General features: G+C 40.4%; 1 protein-coding gene across 7 annotated transcripts in view; it reads left to right on the forward strand.

The window, feature by feature from the left end:
* FRRS1L (ferric chelate reductase 1 like) overlaps positions 1–12,513 on the forward strand; it is a 244,869-nt gene that overhangs the window by 124,355 nt on the left and 108,001 nt on the right. For 6 of the 7 annotated variants that reach the window (XR_005555308.1, XM_039332048.1, XM_039332075.1 and 3 more), the window contains exon 4: positions 233–479. Coding sequence is in view for 6 of the 7 variants with exons in the window: in XM_039332048.1 (XP_039187982.1) it covers positions 233–479 (247 nt within the window). In the remaining variant the exon portion in view is untranslated. The remainder of the gene's footprint in view (positions 1–232; positions 480–12,513) is intronic. The other variant, XM_039332087.1, reaches the window with a different exon arrangement.

Here is a 12,513-nt window from a genome sequence, read left to right on the forward strand (position 1 = left end):
AAAGGCAGAGATGGCAGAGAAGGTAGGTAGGTTGGAGGATTTGAATGAAGTAGAGTGCGGCAGGCAGGAGAAGCATGATATTCTCTCATACAATTATAACATCTCAGCAATTTGACTCTCATCTATAATCTGACTCATTCCCCAATACTGAGATCACTTATGCCAAGATTACCTATCTTCATACTTCAGTAGAAATCTTCAAGTGAAATTCTTAGTTCATTTTTCAATTTAGGGTGGAGATGATGTTATGGCCTGTGTTCATGATGATAATGGAAGAGTCAGAATACATCACTTCTACAATGTTGGTCAGTGGGCAAAAGAAATCCAAAGAAACCCTGCCAGAGATGAAGAAGGTATTTTTGAAAATAATCGTGTCACATGTCGATTTAAGCGCCCAGTGAAGGTTCCCAGGGATGAAACTATCGTAGATCTCCATCTGAGTTGGTACTATTTATTTGCTTGGGGCCCAGCAATTCAGGGTAAGTTCATTTTTTGTTTGTTTGGTTATCCTCCTCCTAGAGAAAATTTATGTGGTCTTTAAGTGTCAATAAAAATTGATGGCACTTAATCAAACCAATCAATTAATTCTTAATTTATGTATTTTTACAAAACACACAGTAGAGCATGTCAAACACAAGGCCCGGGGGCCGGATGCAGCCCTCAAAGTGGTTTCATGTGGCCCGCGAAGCCATCCTGGAAACAGTGAGGGAACGGCTCCCACTGCCTTGGCCTTGGCCCAGGCCGGCTGGGAGGGAGACAATGTACAATTTTGTGGTGGCCATCTATGCTGAAATGCATTCAGTCTTAGCTCCACATGGCCGTCTGGAAACAGTGAGGAACCAGCCCCTGCTGCGTCGGCCCCACCCCCTGGGTGCATGCTGGGGAGGTGTCACCCTTTGCGAGGAATGAAGAAAAGCACCATTGCCTGGAAGTGGCCAGCAAATGGTTCTGGCTTACTTCACATATCCGGCTTGATGGGCTCTGGGGGAGGAGTTTTGGCAGGCAGTGGGGTGCTCTCCTCACAGCGCCGAGAGGCTGAGCCGGGTGGCGCAAATCTGATGAGAAGTGCAATGCCACCTAGCCCCCAGCCTGCCCAGTTTCAGCAGGCAGCAAAGTGCAAAGCTGGCAAGCTTCGCACTGCCTGGCTCAACCTCTTGGCACTGTGAGGAGAGCGCCTTGCTGCCTGCCGAAACTGGGCAGGCTGGGGGCTGGGCAGCATTACGCAGGTAACATTGACTCTCACACTGCTCATGGCATCCCCTTCCCCAGAGCCCACCAAGCCAGATATGTGAAGTAGGTGAAGATATGTGAAGATATGTGAAGTGCTGGCCACTTCCAGGCGATGGTGCATTTCTTCATTCCTCATGAAGGGTGATACCTCCCCAGCTGCTTTTCTTGCCTGTTTTTCTCCCTCCGTCATCTCAAATATTTTCCCACCACTTTGTACTTAGGAAGGAAAGAAGGAAAGGAGAGGGAGGGTCTGAGGGAAGTCCTGCCTTAATCCTCCCTGCTGCCCTTTCACCATCCCCTTGCCCCCTCCTCCTGGCTTAACCTGGGGGTCTCCCATCCTATTGCTAAGGAAGCTTTGGTTACAAAGCTGGGTCTCCTCCCATGGAGAGGGAATGGGCCTCCCTCTGACTTTGCCTTGGTACCCATCATGAACAATCTGGTTAAGGAGAGCAAGCACAGCAGCAGCAGCCTTCAGGAGGAGGTAAGTGCAGCTGGGCGCCCCCTCGGGGAAGTGGGGCTGGGCTTGGTGCCACGGGTGCTCGAGGGCCAGGCTTGGCATTTGACCTCTGCTGCCCAGGGTTCCAGACAGCCTGCACCACCATCCAGCCTCCCCCCATAGCCTGAGAGGAACAGTGAGGCTCTTCCAGTGGACCATACATTGGCACTTGCCCTGATCCCACCCCCTTCTGCCAAAGACTCTCAGATCTGTCCCACTCCTGCCCAGGCCCCCACAGGCACCATTGTCGCAAACAATGTAGAGCTGGCCATGCCCACCCAGTAGGCCACACCCACTCCCTCCATGCCCACCCAGTAGGCCGTACCCACCTGGCCACATCCACCTGCCCCCAAAGGGCAACCGCAATGCTGATGCGGCCCTTAATGAAATTGAGTTTGACACCCCTGTAATAGGGTGTCCAATTCTTTTTTAGCAAACTCAAAACCATGGCCTTTTTTGTCTAGTTTAAATCTTTCCTTCATTTGTTGGTATGTAAACCAGTGACAAGCGTGACCTTCTAGTTCTAATTTTTCCCTAGACTTGAGGATGGGGTCTCCAGAATTGAAAGATACTATTTTATCATATATCCACCAGATCTGTTTCATCACCATTTCTTTTCTTAAAAAAGCTTCTTGGGGAGATAGCCATAGGGGCAATTTCATAAAAAAAAACACCTTGTTTTATACTTATTCCAAACTCTTAATATGGTGCGTCTAATAAAGTGATTATTAAAATGAACATTTACTTTCACTTTATTGTACCATAAATACCTATCCCATCCAAACCTTAATTCATGGCCATCCAAATCAAGCAGCTTCTTATTCTGGAGATTCACCCACTCTTTTAACCAAACCAAACAGCATGCATCAAAATACAATTTCAAATCTGGTACACCCAGACCCCCTCTTTCCTTGGCATCTTGCAATAACTTTGATTCTTGGTTTCTTTACTTGCCATATGAATTTAGAGATATCCCTCTGCCACTGTTTAAATGGAATGTCCATTGCAAGTATTGGTATTGTCTGGAACAGAAAAGCATCTTTGGTAAAATATTTATTTTAATTACTTAAATTCTGCCCAGTAATGATAAATGTAATTTGTCCCATCTTTGTAAATCCTTTTTTATATTATTCCAAAGAGGTACATAATTATTTTGAAACAATTTTGTGTTTGTATTTGTCAGCATAACCCCCAAATATCTCACCTTTTTCTCAATCTTGAAACCAGACCTTTTACTCAATATATCACCATTCTGGGAGGACATATTCTTGATCAACATTGTTGTTTTCCATTTATTTATTTTAAAATCTGCTAGAACCCCAAACATTTAATTTTCTCAACATATATTCTGTCTTATTTTTGGGGTCCTGTAGGAATATAATCAAGTCGTCAGCGAATGCCCTCAATTTGTAAACTTCTTTCTTTATATTTATACCCATTATTCTCTCATGTTGTCTAATGTCTCTATTCAAAACTTCCAACACCAAAATAAACAACAAGGGAGACAAGGGGCATCCTTATTTCATACCCTTTTGAATGGATAAGTCAAATCACCATTAATAACAATTTTTGCTTGCTGTAATGTATAAAATAGCTTTAACTCCTTGAACAAAGCTCACTCCAAAGTCCATTTCTTCCAGAACTTTAAACATGAAAGCCCAATTTAAATTGTCAAAGGCCTTCTCTGTATCTAGGAATATTAAAGCTGCCTCTTTCTCATTGTGGTATTGTAAGTATTCAGTGATATTCAGAGCAATCCTCACATTGTCCCTTAACTGTCTTTTTAGTAGAAAGCCAGATTGGTCTTCATGAACCTGTAAAATCTTCTTTAGTCTTTCTGCCAAAATTGCAGCAAACAGTTTATAGTCATTGTTCAATAGTGAAATTGGTCTATAATTCTTTGTCTTTGTAGGATCTTGACCCTCCTTCGGTAATAACACAATATTGGCTTCCTTCCATGTTTGGGGTATCCTTCCCTCCTGAAGTATATCATTCATTATGTCCTTTAGTGGCTGTAGAAGTTCCTCCTCGAAGCACTTACAGTATTGACTTGTAAGGCCATCTGGTCCTGGAACTTTACCTGGTTTCATTTTTTTAATAGCTTCTGATATTTCGAAGGCTGTTACTTGGTCATTCATTAGTTGCTCTGGAGTTGTGATAACTGAAGTAATCTTTGTCTTAAAAGATGTTCATCTATTTTAGACCTATCTAACTCCTGTTTTTTATACAAGTTAGAATAAAAATTATGGAAAATCTTTTAACAAGTTCATTATTAATTATTATCTTATCCCCTTCACAAATTTTCTCAATAATTCCATTTTTCCTTTCCTTCCTTAATTTATATGCCAACTATCTCCCTGGTTTATTTGCAAGTATGTTTCACATACTTCATTTTTGTTTCTATTTCTTGAACTGTTAACACGGAGACAATTGTTGCAACAATTTAATTTGATGTGAAATTTTTACATCCATAGGTTTCTTTTGCAACTCAATTTCTTTCGGTCTTATCTCATCTAATATTTTTTTGCATCTTTTCTAGGGATTTCTTCTTATCTAGACAATTATACTGTGTAAAATAACCCCACATAACACCCTTGCTTGCATTCCACACAGTTGTTAAAACAGTTTCTCTACCTAAATTATTATCAAAATACTCTTTTAATATCTTTTTACAATCTCCTTTTACAAAATAACTTCATTTAGTCTCCATCTATAATTCAACCTCTGGCTATCATAACACTGGTTATGTTATGATCAGAGAAGGATTTAGGTAAAACATCACTCCTTTGAGTTTATCCCAACGAAAGGGGATCTTTCTCTTCTTTAAGCTATTGATAAGAAAAGCATAGATTTGCCTTTTTCTCAAAATTCTCAACAGGATTTCCTTCAGCACAATAACATCCACACTTTCCATTCTCAGTTTTGATTTAAAATGCCAATCCAAAACAAGATTTCTTGTTCTTATAAAGTGAACTAACACATCCCTTGGTAGTTTTCTCAAGTAGCAAATCTGGAGTTTACTCTGAAACATGTTATCTATCTCTAGATTCATATTTTTTTCTTCCCAATTGGTCAGCTGAGTCAGGACTTTAACCATCCTTAATCTAATATCTTCTCCTGACTGTTTGGGAATAGCTCAAAATCTTAATTGGAACTGTTGTATCTGACATTCCAAAATTGCATTTTGGTCCAAATCAGCTTCCAGCAAATTATTTACCTTCTCCATTTCATGTTCCAAAAGGTCAGTTCTCACTTTCACCTTCTTAATCTCTCCAGTCAAATGCTAAATCTGGAGGGGAGAGAAGAGAAAATGGAAAGAAAAATTAGGAATTATTTAGGCTTGTCAGGATATTGGTTGTGGAAACTCTGAGTGAGGCGAGTGAATTTTACATGGGATCCATTTGGATTCAGAAGTAGGGAAATGCTTCCATAGAATTAGATATTGGAGCACTTTGTAAATGATCAGCCAAGAATTTTGTACGGATGACATCCAGTCGGCAAGAGAGCTATCCTAGGGGGTCTGCCATGGGAGTTTTGGTATAGCCACAAAATCTTGCCCTATCACCACATGTAATGGTGCAAATCCAGTGCTGGAGTGCATGGCATTGTTATAGGCCACCTTCTTGAAAGGGAGGAGGTCAGACAAATTGTCTTGTTGATAGCTGACATAACAACGGAGGTATTGTTCTAGGACACCATTTACAGCCTCCATTCATTTGGGGATGGTGCGAGGAACTAAGCCCTTGGGATGTTCCCAATAATTTTAAAAATTTGCTCCAAAAGCAGGATGTAAACTATATTCCTCTGTCAGAAACTATCCTCTCTGGGGCACCCTTGAGTCAGTAAACATGTTGCACAGAGTTTGGCTAAGGTTCATGCCGAGGGGAATTTTCTGACCTGGTTAAGTATATTTGCTTGGGAAAAAGCTCAGTGACCATTGGTATGACGATATTGCCTGAACTATTAGATAGTTCTATAATAAGGTCCATGGCGATTTCCTTCCAAGGAGCAGTAGGGCTAGCCACTGGCTGTAGGAGACTGTGGCATTTTGAGTTGTGATGCACACAGGGCAGCTAGCCACATTTCTATGCCCTTTTTCATTCTTGGTCACCAAAATAGGGGTCCTACTAAATGTAAGATTTTCAACCAATCAGATCAGAGTCTTTTCTGAGGGGAGGAGAAGCCAGGATGGCAGAGCAGTCCATACCAGAGCTGGACAGGGGCAGGGCCGGTGCATGTCTCGCCTTAGGCTCCACTCTTCAATCAAGCCCCATGTTGCACGCATTTTGCGGCTCCCATTTTTTTCTTTTGTGAGGGAAACAGGTTCAAATGGTTCTTTCAGTGTTTCAGGTTGCCGACCCCTACTCTATACCATTTCAGATAGATGTTTGTCCAGTGTCTTCTTAAAAACCTCCAGTGATGAAGCACCTACAGTACAATTTCTAAAGGCAAGCTGTTCCACTGGTTAATTGTCCTCACTGTTAGAAAGTTTCTCCTTAATTCCAAGTTGCTTCTCTCCTTGATTAGTTTCCATCCATTGTTTCTTGTCTTGACTTCTGATGCTTTGAAAAATAAGTTTACTTCCTGTTCTTGTGCCAATCCCTCAAATACTGGAATACTGGTATCATATCACCCCTGGTCCTTCTTTTCTCTAGACTGGCCATATCAAATTCTTACAACTGTTTATATGTTTTTTGTTTCCAGGTTCTTAATCATCTTAATTGCTCTTTGCACCTTTTCAAAACCTCAACATGTTTTTTGTAATGTGGTGACCAAAACTGGATGCAGTTTACTAAGCATTTATAAAGTGTTACTAATACTTCATGTGATTTTAATTCTATGCCTCTGTTTATACAACAGATTTATACAGCTTTTTTTGGCAACTGCTGCACACTGCTGGCTCATGTTTAAGTGATTGTCTACTAGAACGCCAAGGTCCCTCTCACAATTGCTGTTTTTGGACCAGATTTCACCTAATCTATACTTGTGCCTCTGGTTTTTCCTGTCTAGGTATAAAACCTTGCTTTTCTCCACATTCAATTTTATGTCGTTGGATAGAGCCCATTTTTCAAGTCTGTCAAGATCCTTTGGGATTCTGATCTTGTCTTTTGGGATGTTGACTATTTCTGCCAGCTTAGTGTAATCTGCAAATTTGATGAGTTCCCCTTCTATTCCCTCATCTAAGTCATTTATGAAGATATTGAAAGGTACTGGGCCTAAGATGGAACCTTGTGGTTCCCCACTGCTTACTTTCCTCCCTGTAGATGGAGTACTATTAAAGACTACTTGTTGAATACAGTTTGTCAGCCAGTTACAAATCCATCTGGTGGTGATGCTGTCTATCCATATTTTTCTAGTTTACCAAGAAGTAGGTTGTGGTCTACTTTGTCGAATGTCTTGCTAAAGTCTAAGTATCCTATGTCCACAGCATTTTGCTTGTCTATTAATTTAGTCACTTTGTCCAAGAATGAAATAAGATTGGCTTGGCATGATCTGTTTTTAACAAACCTATGATACTAGTTATACCTTTATTTGTTTCTAGGTGTGTACAGATCTGTTTTTATTTTTTCCAGTATCTTCCCAGGTATTGATGTTAGGCTGATTGGGCAGTAGTTTTCTGTGTCTGTTCCCCCCCCTTTTTTTTTTTGAAGATGGGAACTACATCAGCTCTCTTCCAATCCTCTGGTAGTTCCCCGATGCTCCAGGGTTTTTGAAAGATATTGTACTATGGTTCTGAGATAACATCTGCCAGCTCCTTCAGAACTCAAGGATATAATCCATCAGGCGCTGGTGATTTGTATTCATCAAGGTCAAACAGGTGTTCTCTTACTATTTTCTTGCTTATTTTAATTTTAATTTTTATTGTATCTTTTACAGTTAGGTTTTTGATATAGTTTCTTTTCACATAATGCAAAGAACAGGTTAAGCAGCTCTACTTTCTCTCTACTTCCTGTTATTTTCCTTGCCATTTTCTCTCTTTAGTGGACCTTAAAGTTTCCTTAACTTTTTTCTTGTTATTTATATGTTGAAAGAAATCTTTTTAAAATTATCTTTGACTTTTGTTGCACGTCTTTGTTCATTCTGAGCCTCTGGTTTCCTGACTTCATCTTTGCTGATTTGGGCTATCTGCTGATATTCTGCCTTAGTTATGTCTCCCTCTTTCCATTTTTGTACTTATCCTTTTTATCTTTCAGTTTATTAGAGAGAGAGATTTTTACAAATGCAAAGTGTCTGTCTGTCTTGGAATCATGGCAGCATTGTAGTATTAGAATTCTATAAGTTGCTGGGATGTAGAACTTGATCCCTATCCACATTAAACTGTTGCATAGTGTTGCAACATTTGAGTGAGGTAATCGGGTAGCTGGGGTTTCACCGTGTTTTCTGCCCAGGTAATCACAAGAGCTGTTGTGAAGGGATGATGGAGTTAACAACTTCTCCCTGGTTCTGTTGTATTGTGGTTGTCGAGACAATGTGTCAGCCAGGGACTATCACCATCTGGCAAATTGCACAGGGAGAAATTAAGCTAGTGAAAGTACAGCACCCACCTCATTTGTTTGGGAGAGAGAGCTTTCATGGTATTCTGAGTATCTCTAAGTTTTGTGGTTCGTCCACACCTCAAAAGAAATCTTACTATCCTTAAGTAAATGTTGTCAAATCATTAGGGCCCAGCATACAGTATAGGCTTCCTTCTCCCATACTGCTCATCTGCACTCAGCTTCCGAGAGTTTCCTAGAAGTGTAGGTGCATGGTTACAGGACCCCTTGGGTTTTTTTGGAGGAGGACAGCCCCTACAGTGACATCACTGACATCCACCTGAATGACAAAACGGCTTATCCAGGTTGGGTGTTTAAGGATGGGCTCTGCAGTGAAAAGTCTTTTGAGCTTTACAAAAGCTGTTTGGCACTTCATAGTTCTTTTGAATGATTGACTCAGTCGTGGTTTACTCGCCCCTTTGGTTTTTAGCAAATTGGTGATTGTTAATGTAACCTGGGCAAAAGCAATGATGAATTGCTTTTTGGAAACCCCAGAAAGTTTTGTAATTGTTTCCTAGTGTAAGGAGCTTCCCATTCGAATGTTGCTCACACTTTCTCTGGGTCCATCTTCATGCGAGATACGGTATCCCAAGTAGTCCAGTTGGTATAGAGATGTGCTGTGCTGCACAATTTCTGAAAGATTGTCCTAATGTACTTAACCTGCTCGTCCATGGTCTTGGTGTAAATCAGAATGTTGTCCAGATAAACTAGGACAGCCTTATATAGGTGTTCATCCAGTACTTCATTAATTAGTTCCATGAAGATGGCAGGGCTCCCTGTAGGCTGAGTGGGAAGACTTCAAATTGGAAACACTCCAGCAGGCAGTTCTCCATTCATCCCCCTCCCTGATACAAACTCTATAGTAGTTTGGGGAAGATTTTTCCTTTTGCCAACTGGTTCATCATGTCTTTCATCAACAGCAAGGGATACACATTTTCCATGCAAATTGCATTAAGCCTGCAGTAATCCTTGCACATTCTAGGAGACCAGTCTTTCTTCTCTTGAAACAGTACTGGGGTCAGGCAGCCATGCATAATTTTCCAAGTTGGATGAACCTCGGGCTAAATTCTTTTCAATGAAAGACTGGAGTTTTTCTAACTCTCTGGATGTAATCGAGTAAAGTCTGGCCTTTAGTAGTTTGGCTCTGGGTAAGATCTCTATTGCACAGTCCATGGGATGGTGGGGGGAGGGGAGCACATCCAACTCTCATCTACTAAACACATCCTCCAGTCCCTGGTATTCGCTAGGAATAGCTAATTGCCTCCTCCTGCTCTTAGTCTGAAGCTGTGCTTTTTCCTTTTGCTTTCTTAATAAGCCGCACATGGCTACATGGTTTCACTTTCTCTGTGATTTCCTGTCCTGAGGATTTTGGGTGGATTTTCAATGCTTTCCTTTTCCAGTCTATGGATGGATTCCGTTTTAGCAGCCATGCCAGTCCAAGTACCATGGTGTGGTCCATGCCCAGGATCATGATAAATCAAATAACCACTTCATGGCTCCCCATCTTTGCTTCTATCAGCATAATCATAAACATTGCTGGCCTTCCCACTTGTGAGCTGTGTGAAAGCTGCTGGGATTTTTTTGCTCCTTGAAGCTGCAGTCCAAGCTTCTCCACTACACTTGGGTTAACTAGTCCAGCAGGGCTATTATTATATCTTTGCACCCTGAGGAAGCCACTGTTAGCTCTACTTGGATCATTACTAGGATGTTGGGGCCACTTAGATTGTGTCTCTGCTGTCCTTGTCCTGATCTACTGGTGGGCCTCTGATCGTAGGATCTTTGCTATTGCTGTATGATAGAGTGAACTCTATGATCTCCACTCCTCTCAAGGCTCCCTCTCTGCCTTTAAACATTGCTTTGGCCTTCTTAGGTGCTTCTCAGGCTACGATGGGGGTCTGGCATTGTGAGGAGCAATCGACCGTTTGGTGGCCCTTCTTGCTGCACTGAAAGCACCCAGGCTGCATTGCTCTTCCCAAGCTACCCCTCCCCATTGTCCAGTCACATTTAGAAAAGATGTTTTAATAATGTTCCCTGTTGTTGTTGGTAGATGGATAAGTGCTTCATTCCATTCCCAGAACCATGGTTTTCAGACATCTCAGGACAGCATGACTATCACGTTTAGTTTTCCATATCTTGCGTGCAGGTTCCCCTTCTGATTTCCCCATGAGATCCCCTCTCCCCATAAAGTTTGACAGACTGGCATCTAAGTGAATAGAAGTGAACAAAGGATGGCAGCTCTGACACACATAGCCCATCTATTATAATTATCTCCTTGTTTGTAAAGTCCATCCATTTTCTTTTTCCTTTGATGTCAAATAATCAACATTGGCCTAAAGTTTTGGTCTAATTAATTTCATATAAATTAAAAGAACTTTTGCCAATACTAATATTTCAAAATTATACCTTTAACTGTCTCAAATATGTTTTTTTAAAAGGTAACTGGACTGTTTATTCCTTAAAGAAGAAGAAGAAAATGTTTTATGTCTCATCCAAGAAACTTCATCAATTGTGATTTATTGTCTATCTGTCCGTCTGTCTCTCTTTCTCTCTCTCTCTTATCTATCTATCTATCTATCTATCTATCTATCTATCTATCTATCTATATCTAATCTTCCACATTTCAACACTGCCCATCTCACCTAATAGACTTTGGGAGGCTTACAATTAAAAAGTGAGAAAGAAAATTTTAGCTTTCTTTGTCTTGTCAATATCAGACCCATGATAAGCCAAATGCATGGTACCAGTCATCAGTCATTTACTCAAAAAGGTGTGTATTTTTAGTTAGATTCAAAGCAGTGAAAAGATGATATTCTTTTACTGAGGAATAATTCAGATCATGAACTAAGTACTTTGTTTTGTCAGTCAATGAGTCCATGTTTTGAAGTCTACTTTTTTTAGGCAATTATATTTTCCCATCATTTATGTATTAAATTTATATGCCCATTTCACTATCAAGTGACTTTAGGCGGTTTAATATGATATGATGCACAGAATAACTGTTAGTTGCTTAATTTTTATTGTGTATATTCAGACTACCCTGCTGTTCCCCACATGATAACTATATAGGTAGTCCCCAACTTACAGCCATTCAAACTTACAACAGCACTGAAAAAAGTGATTTATGACCATTTCCCACAACTACAACTATTGCAGCATCCCCATGATCACATGATCAAACTTCAGATGGTTGGCAACTGACACATATTTATGACAGTTGCAACCTTATGATAAGTAAAGTCAATGGGGAAGCCAGATTCACTTAACAACTGTGTTACTAACATAATAACTACAGTGATACATTTAACAACTGTGATAAGAAAGGCTGTAAAATAGGCAATCCTCACAACAACTATCTTGCTTAGCAACAGAATTTTGGGCTCAATTATGGTTGTACATTGAGGACTACTTGTATTGCCATATTGATCTTAAGGTTAAGTAGCAATGAAAAACCAAGGCAGTTTAAGTGGACACAAATATTTAGGCAGTTAAGGGTTGAGTTCCAACCACTTAAGTTCAACAAGAGAATAGGCGGAGGTGCAATTTCCTGCTCAATGTAAATGCATACAAGATCAATGGAAAAAATCACAATTATAAGTAAGCAGTCTGTAGTTAACAGTTTCCATTATTTTTTTCTTTTTTAAAATATATATTTCTAGAATTATGAAAGAAAAATGGTCTACATTGGATAACAACAGTTGAATAACAAAAAGAGAAACAACTAAATATAAACAAGACTTAAATACATTCTCAGAAAACTCTCTCCCCTTTCCTTCCATTTATTTCCCTAACCACTAACCACAACTTAGATACTTAAACTTTACATTATACATTATTGTTAGTATCAATTTAAATCCTTTCATTCATTATCCTATTGATTCCACAACTTTGTTCCTAAAAGCAGGTTTTAAATATTCTAAATTTGCCATGCAATACAATGAATAGTTTGTTACTTATGGCTGAGAAACTTGAAGACTCTGAAAAAGGCAGATAGGAGAAGGGTGGGTATCTTTGAACTGTGGTGTTGGAGAGTTTTATGCATTCCAGGGACTGCAAAAATAACAAAGAAGTTCTAGACTAGCGGTCCCCAACCTTTCTGGCTCTGAGACCAGCTGTGGCAGGGGACAGAGGGGATGGTTTCACAAATGCACCTGCCACTTGCATAAATGGAGCTTTGTGTGCTTGCATGCTCGTTCACCATTTGTGCAGCTTAGTTCCCAATGAGGCACAGCCTACTACCAAGCCGCAGAGTGGAGG

This window comes from Crotalus tigris, unplaced genomic scaffold (assembly GCF_016545835.1).
Source record: "Crotalus tigris isolate CLP2741 ecotype Arizona unplaced genomic scaffold, ASM1654583v1 scf7180000017623.1712378, whole genome shotgun sequence".
Classification (NCBI taxonomy): domain Eukaryota; kingdom Metazoa; phylum Chordata; class Lepidosauria; order Squamata; family Viperidae; genus Crotalus; species Crotalus tigris.